At 38.9% G+C, this 15448-nt stretch overlaps 1 protein-coding gene across 2 annotated transcripts in view; it reads right to left on the reverse strand.

The window, feature by feature from the left end:
• The window catches only part of slc49a4 (solute carrier family 49 member 4), a 108912-nt gene that overhangs the window by 44980 nt on the left and 48484 nt on the right, over nt 1-15448 (reverse strand). For both annotated transcript variants that reach the window (XR_010014160.1, XM_063005943.1), the window contains exons 5-6: nt 13734-13842; nt 508-575 (exon numbers count right to left, since the gene is read on the reverse strand). Coding sequence is in view for 1 of the 2 variants with exons in the window: in XM_063005943.1 (XP_062862013.1) it covers nt 508-575; nt 13734-13842 (177 nt within the window). In the remaining variant the exon portion in view is untranslated. The remainder of the gene's footprint in view (nt 1-507; nt 576-13733; nt 13843-15448) is intronic.

The following is a 15448-nucleotide window of genomic DNA, read 5'->3' on the forward strand; positions in this document are numbered from 1 at the left end:
CTGTGACCACTGATGAAGGTCTAGAAGATGACCAACTCAAACAGCAGCAATAGATGAGCGATCGTCTCTGACTTTACACCTACAAGGTGGACCAACTAGGTAGGAGTGTCTAATAGAGTGGACAGTGAGTGGACACGATATTTAAAAACTCCAGCAGCATTTCTGTGTCTTATCCACTCATACCAGCACTAATACACCACTACCATGTCATTGTCACTGCAGTGCTGAGAATGATCCACCACCTAAATAATACCTACTCTGTGGGGGTCCTGACCATTGAAGAACAGGGTGTAAGCAGGCTGAAAAAATATGTAGAGAAATAGATGGACTACAGTCAGTAACTGTAGAACTACAAAGTGCTCCTATATGGTAAGTGGAGCTGATACAATGGATATTGAGTGTAGAAACAAGGAGGTGGTTTTAATGTTATGGCTGATCAGTGTATTTTCATCATTAACAATTTATTCAAAACAACTTTTTTATTAACTGTGTGGTCTCAGTACATACCTGGCCATAGCTACTCCAAACACACAGCCTCCAACAACAGACCAAAAGCCTATCCACCCAGCATCTACCTGTTAAACAGAGACAAACACAGAACAACAGACACAGATTAAATTATTCATTGCTTGTGATGCAGAGGCATTGCTCATTGAAAAAATTGTTTCTAGAGTGAACCAGGGGATGCGTCTTCTGAGGGAACATGTCAATCAAATGGACAGCAAATTGCTTGACGGCATTCTGTGCAGCATGCATGCCTAGCAAAAAAGGCTCAAGCAAAACACTTGGTTTCAACTCAAACAGACGTCATTATACGAGACAGCACAGCGATGGGCGCAGCTGAGGTCAGGCATGCTGCTAGTGATGTGAAATAAAAGGCTGCATCTCAACAAGATATATCACAAGATCCCCACAGAGATGCACACAAAGAAACGACTGGATACAATTACTGTCAGCACTCTCAATGTGTGTAACTTTAAACTGTAAGCTGCAGCATCAAAATCCAGAGGGTTTCTTAAGGACATAATCAGCTATACTATAGGGTCAAAAGTATGTGGACACTGCTTTTAAGTGTTGAGTTTAGGTGTTTTAGTCACACCCATTGCTAACAGTACAAAATTAATTACATAAACAAACACACACAGTGGTACCTTGAAACTCAACGTCAATTGGTTCAGGGAGTGCCGTTGAGTTTAAAAGGCATTGAGTTTCAAGGATGTATGGGAAACCTGTTAATGTGTTCTTTGGTTCCGTGGAACTGCATATATTTAGACTAATGTAAAAATAATGGAGTTGTTTTGACACTTATACACTGAAAATAACACAAATATAACATAAAACACTAAAATACGATTGCAAACAGTTAAAAATAAATAAAAATTCAATAAAACCTGCACTTTAACTTCTTTATTGTTTCCTTATGCGTCTTAATCGTGAAGATGCTTGGTCTGGGAATACCGTATTCCATTCAGTACCAGCGCATTCACATGAAAAACGGCACATTAGCTTTTGCGCTGCTTTTTATTGATAAGCGTTTTTAACTCTCTCGAAAAAAAGCTGATTCTTACAATTTCTCAGAACCTCGAGCTCTAACACAAGTTTAAAAGTAAAACAATAAGTAAAATCCAGATGAACACAGATACATGTGGAGCTTTCAGAGTGAATTTGATGGTTATTCTACACAAATGCAGATTCGTCTCATATTCGCACTTTGATGACCTTTTACCGCTCAAGCCGAGCACTGAACAAAGCAGCTGTTCATTGTTAATTTTAAATTAAATAAATATTTTTTTTAAAAGAAACTTAACACGTTGAGTTTAAAGGAAACGTTGAGTTTCAGGGTACAAATTTCTTGATGAAGGGCGTTGAGTTTCAAAGATGTTGAGTTTAGGGGACGCTGAGTTACAAGGTACTACTGTATGTGATATGCCTCCAGCTTTGAGTCAACCCCAGTGAATGTTGCTGACCTCTTTTGAATAAATTGGCACAAACAGAGAGAAAGCCTTCTCAAAAGAGAGGAGGCTGGTAAGGAAAAAAAAGGGGTGGAGGCTCAAACCAATGCCCATGGTTTTGGTCTTACAAGTGTCCTACAAGATGATTGTCAGGTGTCCATGTTTTCTGTATTATAAAGTGTATGACCATTTAAAATAATAACCATTTAAAATGTAATTATGTTTTTTAGAATGTGTCTTAAATGTTAAGTGGCTATAATATATTTATTTATTAGGATTTTAACCTCATGTTTTACACACTTTGGTTACATTCATGAGAGAAGCAGTACACAAGATTCATCAGTTCACATGTTTTAATGTCAAACACAGTCATGGACTATTTTGTATCTCCAATTCACCTCACTTGCACGTCTTTGGACTGTGGGAGGGAACCGGAGCTCCCGGAGGAAACCCACACAGACACAGGGAGAACATGCAAACTTCACACAGAAAGAACCCAGACGGCCCCACCTGGGGATAGAACACAGGACCTTCTTGCTGTGAGGCGACAGGGCTACCAACTAAGCCACCGTGCTGCCACAAGTGTCTATAATATGATAATAACAAAACTTAATGCTAAAACTTTGACTAGGGTCTAGCAGTGACCAATTGAAACTACACCTCCTGCACATTCATCCATTCATTCATTCCTTATAACTACACTGTAGAGACCTGTGTGTGACTTGATGGTCGCCATATATTTGTCTTATTGCAGTGTTTGTAGCTACAGTTATCCATTAGATGTAAAATACAGGAACCATTCAGTTTTAGTTGTTGTGTATGTGTACTTTCATTGTTGTATCATGCTAATGGGACCTAAATTTCCTTTGGAATTAATAAAGTATGTATGTATGTATGTATGTATGTATGTATGTATGTATGTATGTATGTATCTATGTATCTATGTATCTATGTATCTATGTATCTATCTATCTATCTATCTATCTATCTATCTATCTATCCAGACATAGAAATTTTGATTAGATAATATCATTAAAATGTAAGTCAATTTCTTAGTTCAGAGACAATATGTTATGTAGATCAATGTGAGGTTTTACATTTCGAGCTGAGCTGTCCATACACTTTACCTGTATTCAGTTAACACACACAGTTCTCTCCCCTGTGTTCTTTTCTAGCAAGTTTTCTGTCCTTCAAAGCTATTTGTCTTTCTGCTGATCATCTTTCTGTCTCTGCATATTATCACGCTATGAATGTGGCCATGACTACAAACAGCTTTTATGTAAAAAGGAATCTTGAAAGCTTCCTTTCATCTAAACTCCTGACCAAACAAATAAATTCAAATTTTTTAGTTGTGATATCAGTAGTCAATGTTTGTTAGTATTTATGGTTCTTTAAACACATACAAATACCATACATAGTGTGTCAGAATAACAATGATACCAGTAGTGGTGTATTAATTTAAGATACATTTTTACAACAGTTGTGTGTATTAGTAAAAAATTAGGCTACTTTTTATTTTTTAAGGAATATACCATTACTGGGTACATGTAACGCACCCAAGCCAGTGTTATAGGTGATGGCACATAGTGAGCTAGTTTGCTGTTCTTTGATGGTAAAAGGACAAATGACTTGAGACTGTTACTGATGACAGAAAAGCAGCCAGTAATGAAATATGACTGTGATATCTCTTCATAAGCAGAACATAGGGCTGGGTGGTATGACGGTACATTCAGTATGACGGTACATTATATGATTCCTCATACCGTATGGATTTTTCATATACCGCCATACCATATCATAGTTAATACAACAGCTGTAGGCTTTAGTAGGCAGCAAATCATATAATATTCCTCTACAGACAGTCAAGAAAGAAGCTTTTAGAACAATAATTAAAACACTGGATTCCAGGTTTGTCTTACAGGGCGAAAGTACTTCAGGTCAGTTGCTAAACCAACGTTAAAGCGAACTGGAAGCAGAGATATTTAAAGTCGTCCTCTTTTCTACAACAGACCTGTGGTCAAGTTGTACAATGGAGTTTGCAAACGTTGTTTTATTTGTTAAAGGGAGGGTTAAGGATAATTGTACAATACTTAAATATTAAATAAACAATAAAAATGTTAATTATTGCAACTGTTTCTCGCGTACTGATTCCATCATATATTGTATCATTTTGTGGGGCCAAGCAAAGCTTATAGTACTCAAAACCTTCACTATATACATTCACTGATACAAATTATTGGTCCCAGCCCTCCCAGAACATTAAACATAACAGTTGTATTAAAGACAACCTTAATTGTTAATAATATAATAATAATAAAATCTTGTTACCAGTAAAATCTTCTACCACTTCAGCTTTGGTTTATTTCCTGATATAGACTAATTTATCAACTGACCACAATGAACTATAATTTATAAACTCACAACATTTAAGCTAAAATGTAGCCAGAAGTATATCATTGTAGTATGCAGGCTTTATAAAGAACTACTTAGGGCATAAAAGCCATTATGTTGTTCACTTTGTAGTGCCTCTTTCTTTGGTGCCACTACCTTTCAAAGTACTAAACCTGCACATACATGGCAGACAACACAACCTAAAAAATAAAGTTATTTAGGCCAAAGAGGGCAAACTAATTATACGTTGTTTTTTTTATTATTTATTTTAAATATCTTAAAATATCATCCATTCAGCTTACAGTTTCTCTCTTTCTGTTCAAACAGACAGAAGCCCAATGTTGTGCAATGTACTAAATTAAACAGATTATTAACATATTGTAATGTCAAAACAATCGTTAAAAGTATTCAGCAATCTCACTGCAATGTAATCAGAAAACATGTTTTTTTTATAACTTGCACTTCCAGTCACATCATGATTAGTGATTTACCCTGCACATATGAGCATCTGCTCATCCAATTACCTCAATACAGACAGGTCACTGACTGCCTTGATACATCTGAGTTTACTTGCAAATTCAAAATGCAACTCATTTCAGGATTCGTATTTGCACTATTTAGTCAGGCAAAGACACATTGTTTCGATTTCATTTGGCTTTTTACAGAGCTAATCCAGACACGTAATGTGCAAGAAAGAAAGTAATTAATGGTTAGATGCTAAGTAGATAGAGAAAAGATGAGATTTGTGGCGTGTTAAGTGTAATCATGCATTTTTAAGCATGGTTAATAACTGGGAAATGAGTGTGAGATGCAGACATTGCAGCCAATGCTTCAGGTTCTTGGTACACATGCAGGTTTACTGCCCGGTAATTCTCTTTGGTTTAAATCCCTGAGGCAAACAAACATAGCATCGGTTCTAAATTAGCTCTGCCTCACAAATCTACTCCACCCCCCGTCAAGATTAAAAAGGAAAACAGCTTTAATAGATGCAGCTGGTTTTAACGAACATGCTGTAATAAATAACCGGAGGTTTCTTGGCAGTTCTGTTCATCAACTTGAATGAGCACCTTTCCAAGAGTGAAGGATGTGTTCCTGAGTGACATGACATATCCTGCTGTCTCCAAATGCCTTACTCACAGTATTGTGTGTATTGGTTGGGCTACTTTATTTTGGGGGCATGGGAATTTTCTGGCAACCACTGACCAAACAGGGCCATAAGCTAGCATATATATCATACCAACTGTGTATGAAGAACATTATGAACTGTCTATGGGTTATTATTTTCCTCCCAATCTAGTCATATCCAATTACCCGATTGCATTACTCTTCCTCTCTACCGATGCTGATCCCCACTCCTGATTGAGATGAGCGAGACTGTCACACGTCCCCTCCGACAGGTGTGCAGTAGCCGACTGCATCTTTTCTATTTCTATTTATTAATGCATTTTCTCCCCTTTTTCTCCCGATTTGGTGTAGACAATTTTTTCCAGCTGCTATAGATCCCTGATTGCATTCCAGGAGGGTATATTTGCTGCTCAAGTGCCCTCCAACGCATGCGCAGTCTTAGCCAACCCGTCCCTTAAGCCCGTGCTTCTGCACAGATGCCTCCATCTCCTGGTTGGCCAATTTGTGTCTGTGGCAGACACTGCCAATTGTGCCCGTTAGCTGGCACCCAGCCGACCGGTAGCAGAGCCGAGACTCGAACAAGTGTGTAGCGGAATAACCAGCTGTGCCACCTGGGCACCTTCCTGCTAGCATTTTTTTTTTTTTAAATGGGAAAAAAACAAAATAAAAACACTGCAAACTCAGACTACAGACTATAATTAGAGGTGAGGGTTGAGGGTCATTGACAGCAAGGATCTAGAGCTGTGCAGCGCCAATTAACCCTGTCAAAATGTAGTGGACGTCTATAGGTGGCGTGGAACCCATCACAACTGTGATATGGCTAAAGGTGCTACTGGAGATAAATTAATGAATATTAATATATACACACTTCATTTCATTTATTAATAAACCTTCATTCCTGCATTTCAGGCCTGCATCACATTCCAAAAAAAGTTGGGACAGTAAAGCATTTACCACTTTGTAATGTTGCCATTCCTTTTCACCACACTTAAAAGACGTTTTAGCACCGAGGATACCAAGTGATTTAGTGTTTCAGCTTTTATTTTGTCCCATTTTTCCTGCAAACACGTCTTAAGATGTGTAACAGTACAGGGTCGTCATTGTCGCATTTTTTGTTTCAAACTTGTCCAAACATTCTCTATTGGGGACAGGTCAGGACTGCAGGCAGGCCAGTCCAGTACCCGTACCCTCTTCTTCCGCAGCCATGCCTTTGTAATGTGTGCAGCATGTGGTTTTGCATCGTCTTGCTGAAAAATGCATGGATGTTCCTGGAAAAGATGATGTCTTGGAGGAGACCTGGAATGCTGATTCATCTGACCACAATACACGTTTCCACTGTGCGATGGTCCATCCTAGATGCCTCCAAGCCCAGAGAAGTTGACGCCACTTCTGGACTTGGTTAACATAAGGCTTCTTTTTTGCACAGTAAAGTTTTAAGTGGCATTTGTGCATGGAACTCTGTATTGTAGTGCTTGACAAAGGTTTGCCAAAATAATCCCTCACCCATGTGGTTATATCAGCTATTGATGAGTGGTGGTTCTTGATGCAGTGCCGCCTGAGGGATCGAAGATCACGAGCGTTCAGCTTAAGCTTGCGCCCTTGGCCTTCACGCACTGAAATTCCTCCTGATTCCTTGATTCGTTTAATGATATTATGCACTGTAGAGGGAGAAATATGCAAATCCCTTCCAATCTTTCTTTGAGGTACATTGTTTTTAAACATTTTCTCACACATTTGTTGACAAACTGGAGATCCTCTGGCCATCTTTGCTCATCAAAGACTCAGCCTTTCCTGGATGCTGCTTTTGTACCAAACCATGATTACAATCACCTGTTTTGAATCACATCATTATTTAGTTTTTTTTTCACCTCATAACTCGCCCTAAATTGCCCCCGTCCCAACTTTTTTTGGAATGTGTTGCAGGCCTGAAATGCAGGATGGATGTTTATTAATTAATGAAGTGAAGATGAACAGACAAAGTCAAAGTAAATGTAAGGAGCACTGCATTTTTACTAGCATTTTTCATACTGTCCCAACATTTTCTGATTTGGGGTTGTATTTTAAATTTAAATTAAAAAATACAACTCAGCAGACTGAAGATGCTCCGAGCCAGACTGAGCCTCGGTGGCTGATTAAAGAACAAATATCTGTCTTAGTGTTAGCAGAGCCTGCTGACATTATAAAGGTGGAAATTATTTACTGCCATCTGGTATTGATTTCTCTGGACATTTAAGTGCTTAGCAACTGAAGTATTTTTCTCTGCACTATTCACTGCAGGTAAAAAATGTCTAGGAGGAAGACAGCAGGCAATGGTCCATAAGTTTACACCTTCAAAACAACCTGAAAACAATGACTTCTGCTGAGATTTGGGGACTAGGAGTCTGTCCTCTGTAATGAAATTAATTTGATAGATGAGAAATGATTTAAACGAATAGAACGCTACCTATGCAGCATTTACCAAATGAGCCAAGCTATGGCGTCTGATAAATTCCAATTAAAACAAGGTCATGCTTCAGCTCTGCCATCCGGCTGGGCTGGGAGGCCACATAAAGCACGATTGGCTGTTGTTCAGGGATGGGAAAGCCGGACCAGGGTTCCTCATAACTGGTGCAATTACGACCTCTGCTGGCTGATTGATGGCGCCTGCGCAGAGTTGAGGAATAATGCAGATCAGGGTGTGGCTCTCCGTGCACAAAGCTGATCCACATATTAACTCGACTCATGCAGGTGAAAAGAGGTGGTCTGAGTGGTACTGCTCATGTGTCAGAGGGGGCGTGTGGCAGTTGTGAAGCTCCTCAGTCAGCAGTGAAGGGTTGTATTGGTATAGGTGAAGCGTAACGCAACCAGAGTAATTGGATACGACTAGAATAGGGAATAAAATTCGGGAATAGGGAATAAAAACACTTTTTCACTGTCTTTCGGTCCATCTCAGATGACTTCAGGCCCAGAGAACTCACCAGTGTTTCTGCACAAAATTTAAATATGGCTTCTTCTTTGTGTAATCCAGTTTCAAGTTGCATTTATTGATGCAGCGACAGTCTGTGTTAAGTGCCAATGATTTTCCAAAGTACCCCAGAGCCCATGTCTATCACGTTTTTTTTTTTTTTAATTTTCTCCAATTTTCCGCCCAATTTTCTACCTAATCTAGTCGTATCCAATTACCCTGATTGCATTACGCTACCCCCCTACCGATACAAACCTCCACTGCTGACTGAGGAGCTTCGCAACTGACACACGGCCCCTCCGACACGTGATCAGTACCGACTGCCTCACCTGCACGAGTCGAGTTCACATGCGGATCAGCCTTGTGAACAGAGAGCCACACCCTGATCAGCATTATTCCCCAACCCAATCAATCAGCCAGCAGAGGTCGTAATTGCACCAGTTATGAGGAACCCTGGTCCAGCTTTCCCACCCTGTGAACAACAGCCAATCGTTGTTCATGTAGCCGCCCAGCCCAGTCGGATAACACATGTGCTAGCGTATTTTACCGCTGCGCCACCTGAGCGGCCACATGATGGTTTCTTAAACAATCCCGCCTGAGGGTTCAATGGTCATGCACATTCAGCTGCAGTTTCTGCCCTTGGCCTTTACGCACCAAGTTTGTCCCCCTGGCTATCTGCATTTTTTCATGATATTATGAACTGTAGATGGTGAAAGCTCTAAATTCTTTGCAATCTTGCATTGAAAACCACGACCCATCCCTGTTTGCAAAGACTAAGCCATTGTTGGATGCTCCTTTTATACTCAATCGTAATGAGCTCACCTGTTACCAATTAAACAGTAAATTGTGGAATCTTTCAGAACAGTGTTACTTGTATAACCTTAGTCTTATTTTGCCTCTCTATCATCTTTATGTGTTGCAGACATTACCGGGATGACTGGACTATGTGGGTGGGGTCGCTGTGCAAGGAGCCTGATTAGCAGATAGAGGTGCCTGTGCAGAAGCATGGGTGAAAAAGAAAGGGTCCGCTAAGGACTGCACACGGGTCGAAGGAGGCGTGAGCAGGAAATATACCTTCCTCTAATGCAATCAGGGAACCCCAGCAGCAGGAGACAAATCAACTATGCAAAAATCGGGGAAAAAATGGGAGAAAATGCAAAAAAAAAAATAATAGAAACAAATTAAAAAAAAAAATAATAGAAACAAATTAAAAAAAAAAATAAAAACACTTTGCACTTTTATCAGTAACAAAAACGTTAAAGCAATTAATCAAATTACAGTTTTTAATTTTTATTACATTTTTAAAAAGTGTCCCAACATTTCTGGAAATGGAGTTTGTAGGCTAAAATAATTAATGGATGGACTAAATAGAAATGTAAGTAATGACAAACTTGCCTAAACAATTAAATATTACTTGTTGGGTATTAATAAATAATTCTATAAATCTATAATCTGTTTTTTCCTTTGACCTCCACCAGAAGCTCATTGAGGCTCTCTAGAGGGCTGTGGCTCCCTAGTTAAGGATCACATGATCCTAATGACTGGTTTGTATCAATAAAAACAAACAGTGAGAAGTATATCCTAAAAGTAGAAGGGGCAGCATGATGGCTCAGTGGGTAGCACTGTTGCCTCACAGCAAGAAGGACCTGGGTTCGATTCCCAGGTGGAGTGGTGTAACTGTATGTTCTGTGTGGAGTTGTGTTGCTTGTTCTCCCCGTGTCTGTGTGGGTTTCCCTTAGGAGCTCCGGTTTCCTCTCACAGTCCAAAGACATGCAAGTGAGGTGTATTGGAGATACAAAATTGTCCATGACTGTGTTTGACATAAGACTTAAACTGATGGATCTTGCGTAATGAGTAACTACCTGTCCTGTCATGAATGTAACCAAAGTGTAAAACATGACGTTAAACTTCTAATAAAATAAATTAATAAAAGTAGGACACAGACCCTCTTTAACAGGTGTTTAGACAGAAACAGGTTGGTGAACCTCTTACCCTTTGATTCTAAGAAGAAATCAAGAATCTGTTTAATAACCGTCTACAGAAGACTGTCAAACTCAGAACACGTAAACCCACATATTTGTCTCCTTTAAACCCTGCTCAGGTCAGTCTAGAGTGTTTCTCAACTGTTATATATCACTGCCCACATGGTCTGATGCAAATCTGAAGAGGTTGGGAAAAATCAGAGAAGCAGAGACTGAGGGCTGTACTCATTAAGTTGTAGGGCTGTTGACTGTGGAGTATTTTTGCAAACATGCAAATAAAGCAGTCTTAACAAGTCTGTTTGATTAGACACTGACATGGATAGCTTTAGATTTTTTTACAGACATAATTAGATCTTCATCACAAGAGTTTTAAAGTTCAAAGTCTATTTACACCGGCCTGCCAGTTTTTAATGAGGTTGTCCATGAAGGAAAACGGTTTTAGATGATTTCGCTGTGGGCTTTGACACTTGTAGCGAGTGTGTGTGTGCGTGCGCACTGGGGTTAATTAAACATCACCATCCATTTTGGGTGGAAAAAAACCAGCAGAAAACAAAGTAAAGGATTGAAGAGAGCCTTTTTTTACACTTATTTGAACGATTTGGACAGGAGAGCTTTTGTCTGTATGTTTGGTGAAGTCTGAACCTGGCTGTGATCTTAAGAATTGATCACTGGTACACCTGAAAACCATCTTTGGTTTGCTTCGAGTAAACTCTGGTGTGAATTGCACCGTGCACAACAGCATTCTGTAGTGCCAGGAGCCAAGGAACTAAATAATTCCTTGATACTTCAAGCACATGTTAAGTCACATCAATGGACTGTTGTTGTCTGCAGATACAATGGTACATTTACGTAATATCTGAAGCAACCAACAGCAAGCAACCCAGAGAGACTACAATTCATAAAAAACACTCAATTATACTGACATATATAAATAAGCAGGATATTTTGTTTACAGGTTATCAGCTTTTTTTATTTAAAATTTTAGTCAGGGTTGCAGTGGTATCTAAAAACACTGGATGTGTGAAGAATCAACCCACCCTCACACATTTACTTGGTCAAATTTACATTACATTTACATTTTCGACATTTAGCAGACTCTTTTATCCAAAGCAACTTACAGTATAGTCTAAGCAATTGAGGTGTAAAAGCCTTGATTAAAGGCTCAACAGTGGCAAACTGGCAGTGGTGGGGCTTGAACTAGTAACCTTATGCTTACTAGTCCAATACTCTAACCTAGTGCTGGGCAGTATGACGGTACATTCGGTACACCATCTTTGAATCCTCATACTGTATTGATTTTTCAAATAGCGCCATACCATAGCACAGTTAATACAACAGCTGTAAGCTGCTAAAAGCACTATGGAGTGCTGTGCAGTTTAGATACAGCTAGGTAGCGTTAGCATAACAGTGTTAACAGATAAAATAGGTTTCCTCAATATGGTAAAAAAATTTTTTTACAAAAACAGATGGAGGATAAAGAGAGGAAGGCCAAATATGCACTGGAAGAATCTGCTAAAGAAATGAGCAGTGTCGGCAGTTTAGAACAGACTATATACTATATACACTATATACTGTTTGTCGAGCCACGGCTGTTGCAGACGACATTATGAACGCAGTAACAATCCACATATGTAAGGACAAGATTCCTTTATAGACAGTCGAGAAAGAAGCTTTCAGAGCAATAATTAAAACAGTGGATTCCAGGTATGTCTCACAGGGCGAAAATACTTGGAAGCGGAGATATTTAAAGTCATCCACTTTTCTACAACAGACCTGTGGTCAAGCTGTACAATGGAGTTTACAAATGTTTTATTTGTTAAAGAGAGAGCTACGGGTAACTGTACAATACTTAAATATTAAAGAAGCAATATAAATTTTATTTATTGCATACTGATTACATCATATATTGTGTCATTTTGTGGGGCCAAGGAAAGCTTATAGTACTCAAAACCTTCACTATATACATGGTGAAATGAAAATGTTTTATATTCTATGTACTTATGACAGTAAAATCAGCCACAGACATATAAAAAGTCCCAGTCATACAAAAAAACCCAAAAAAAAAACCATGATATACTGTGAAACCGTCAGAATCTTAAGAAATACCTTTATACCCTTACCTTAACCGCTAGGCTACAACTTCCCCTATTATGGGAGACTTCAGAGTAGCTAATACACATATAAAATTGTTTTTTGCTAGTTAGAAAGAAACCAGAGTACCCACAGTACATAACACAGAAAGAAACCAGAGTACCCATAGTGCATAACATACAAGGACACCAAAAGAACATGCTAAATCCTTACAGACAGTGACCTGATATATGGATTGAGCCAATGATCCGAGAACTTCCATACTGACTCAGCCGGCTGTATGCAAGCAAAAGCAAGCAGGGATGTAACGATGCACCACAAGACAGTTAAAAATCGGTGCACATGTGCCACGATTCGAATCGGTAATTCGTGTAAAATGAATCGATATTTACTTTAAACAGCAGAGGGTACTGGCGCTATTCACCTCGCCAGGTTGATATCCCTACACAGAGTTGTACGAGATTTTCCAGCCAAATTTATTCATACGAGGGTACTTTCTTTATTTGTATTACTTATTTATTTATATAATGTGGGATTTGTTTTAAAATTTCATTTCAGTTTTTTTACACAAAAAAGAAAAATGTGCAGCATTGTTTTGCATAGTTTGTACCTCAGAAATAAAAGGGCATTCATTATTTAGATAAATAAAAGATTTTATTTATTTTTTTAAGAGAAAAAATAAAAGGAAACTTTGTCATAATTTGTCTTCATTTTCATTTTGTTTAAAAAAATCGGGAAAAAAATCGCATCGTCAACCCAGTATCGTGAATCGTATCACATCGTGGGTAGAGTGTATCGTTACATCCCTAAAAGCAAGTGGTTACAGGATGGTGGGCTAATTGATTTTTAAATAGTTTGTGTTAAACTGTCAAATATTTTCCCAAAATTATAATAATAGCACTATCCAAGGTCTGCAAGAATTTCTTGATGCAGAGCAGAGTATTTGAGCCAAGTCCTAAAACACTGACCTTTATTTTTTGGTCTCTGTACAATGGCAAGACATACAGTATCTAATTCAGTGTGCTATCATCCCTCTGCATTTTATCCTTATTACATTAGCATTATACTTACAGCAAAACCCTCTCTAATTATTCGCCTAGTACTATTGAATGTAACCAATCCACTGGTGCATGAAATTATAATTGTCATATACCGAATAAAAAAATTACTCTGGATTTGTTCCATTTATTTAACACAACCCAGTACCTTCTAGGCATGGTTATTATGCACAGAAGCAAGATAACTCACCTGGCCCACTTTTACTGGAGTCAGAATCATGTCCAACACACCAAACCATCCAGCCAATACTCCTGTAGGCACTGAATATGCCAGCGCAATCATCAGGAACCGCATGTTGCTGTAAGAACAAAAAGTGGAATTAATCAAGGTATATCGTAAAGCTTTATGTTCCCAGAGTCACAGCATGTTTACCAAATCAACATTCAAAGGTAAACAGTAGGGGTGGGTAGGGTTGGGCGGTATGACGATATTACCGTATACCGCGGTATTCAAAAATGGTGACGGTATTCAAAAATGGTGACGGTATTCAAAAATGGTGACGGTATTTTTTAAATGTGAAGCGCCGAATTTCTGCTTCAGGTTTACCTTGAAAACTGAGACTTTAGGACATGCGCACATCCACAGTGAGGGAGGGGTGGGAGGGGTAGGCGGTTGGAGCTCACTGATTGGCTGTGGGGTGCTTACTGGTGATAACACAACTGGTTAACATACTGGTGAAGAGCCACACTGGCTAGCGTTAGCTGTGAGCTAACAAGCAGAAACTGAAAAAACGGCTCGTCTTTTAATTTTTCAAAATCAACATTTTTTATCAGTTCAACCGGAAATGAACACAAGCGCGTGCATGCGCGGACATGTACTTATTTACTAAATATATCTTCAGTGTAAATCGAGCACAAGTGTTGAGAAAAAGGAGCAAACAGTAATAATAACGTTACGCCCAATCCGCTGTTCTGACTCTTGTCTGCCATAGATTTTCCTGCCTATGTAAGAACTATTTTTTCCTAAATAAAAGCGCTATATTAAGAAAAAAGAATGTCTCACCTGTCGTGTAATGTGAATTATAAAATATATTGTCTGGCCCTTTAAGAAAGTGAAGCGCACTATAGGGCGTAGGGAGCGAGTGTGTAGGGAATAGATCGGATTTGTACCGTTTCTGTGCTCGAGTTTTGCACTGAGCTTGTGTGACATGTAAAGTAGCATTCTCGTTAACCACTCAAATGTTTGGACTTTGAACTATTTTAACATTACTTTACATCACCGTCATCGCAACATGAACATTTACATTCATATTTTTTGTTACGGTATAGAACTTAATTCTGGATTACAGGCATAACTAATCGTACACGTTCATACACTTTTAAGAAATATCTGTAACTATAAACTAAGCAGTTAACTTTTGAAATATATTGAAGTGTGTAGCCTGCTATTATTCTGTTTTGTGTGGGCAGAGAGAGATTACAATGCCAAAATGTTATGTGTTAATGTTTGTGTTAAAGTGTAATTGATACACATGCATTTATACTTATGCGTATTTATTATAGATCAGACAAGATAAGCAATGTTTGACGTTCAGATTGTTAAATCTTTTTATAATAAAACATTGAAATATTGTAATTACACTCAAGTGTGTACACTGTACACTGTACAGTTTGTCCGCGACACAACACACCCCCCCCCCCCCCCCCCCCGCCGCAGCGGTAATACCGTATACCGCGGTAATACCGTATACCGCGGTAATACCGTATACCGCGGTATTTCCTGAAGACGGTATGACGGTATGAACCCTAGGGGTGGGCGATATAATATCGTTCACGATAATACCGGTATATTTGCAAATTCAATATGATTTTTGCCATATCTCCATATTGTTAGAAAACGCGCGTCACTCGCTCTCAAGCGCGTAACAGTGAAATAATGGCGACCAATGCAGAGAGTAGTACCGG

This window comes from Trichomycterus rosablanca, chromosome 12, assembly GCF_030014385.1.
Source record: "Trichomycterus rosablanca isolate fTriRos1 chromosome 12, fTriRos1.hap1, whole genome shotgun sequence".
NCBI classification, from domain to species: domain Eukaryota; kingdom Metazoa; phylum Chordata; class Actinopteri; order Siluriformes; family Trichomycteridae; genus Trichomycterus; species Trichomycterus rosablanca.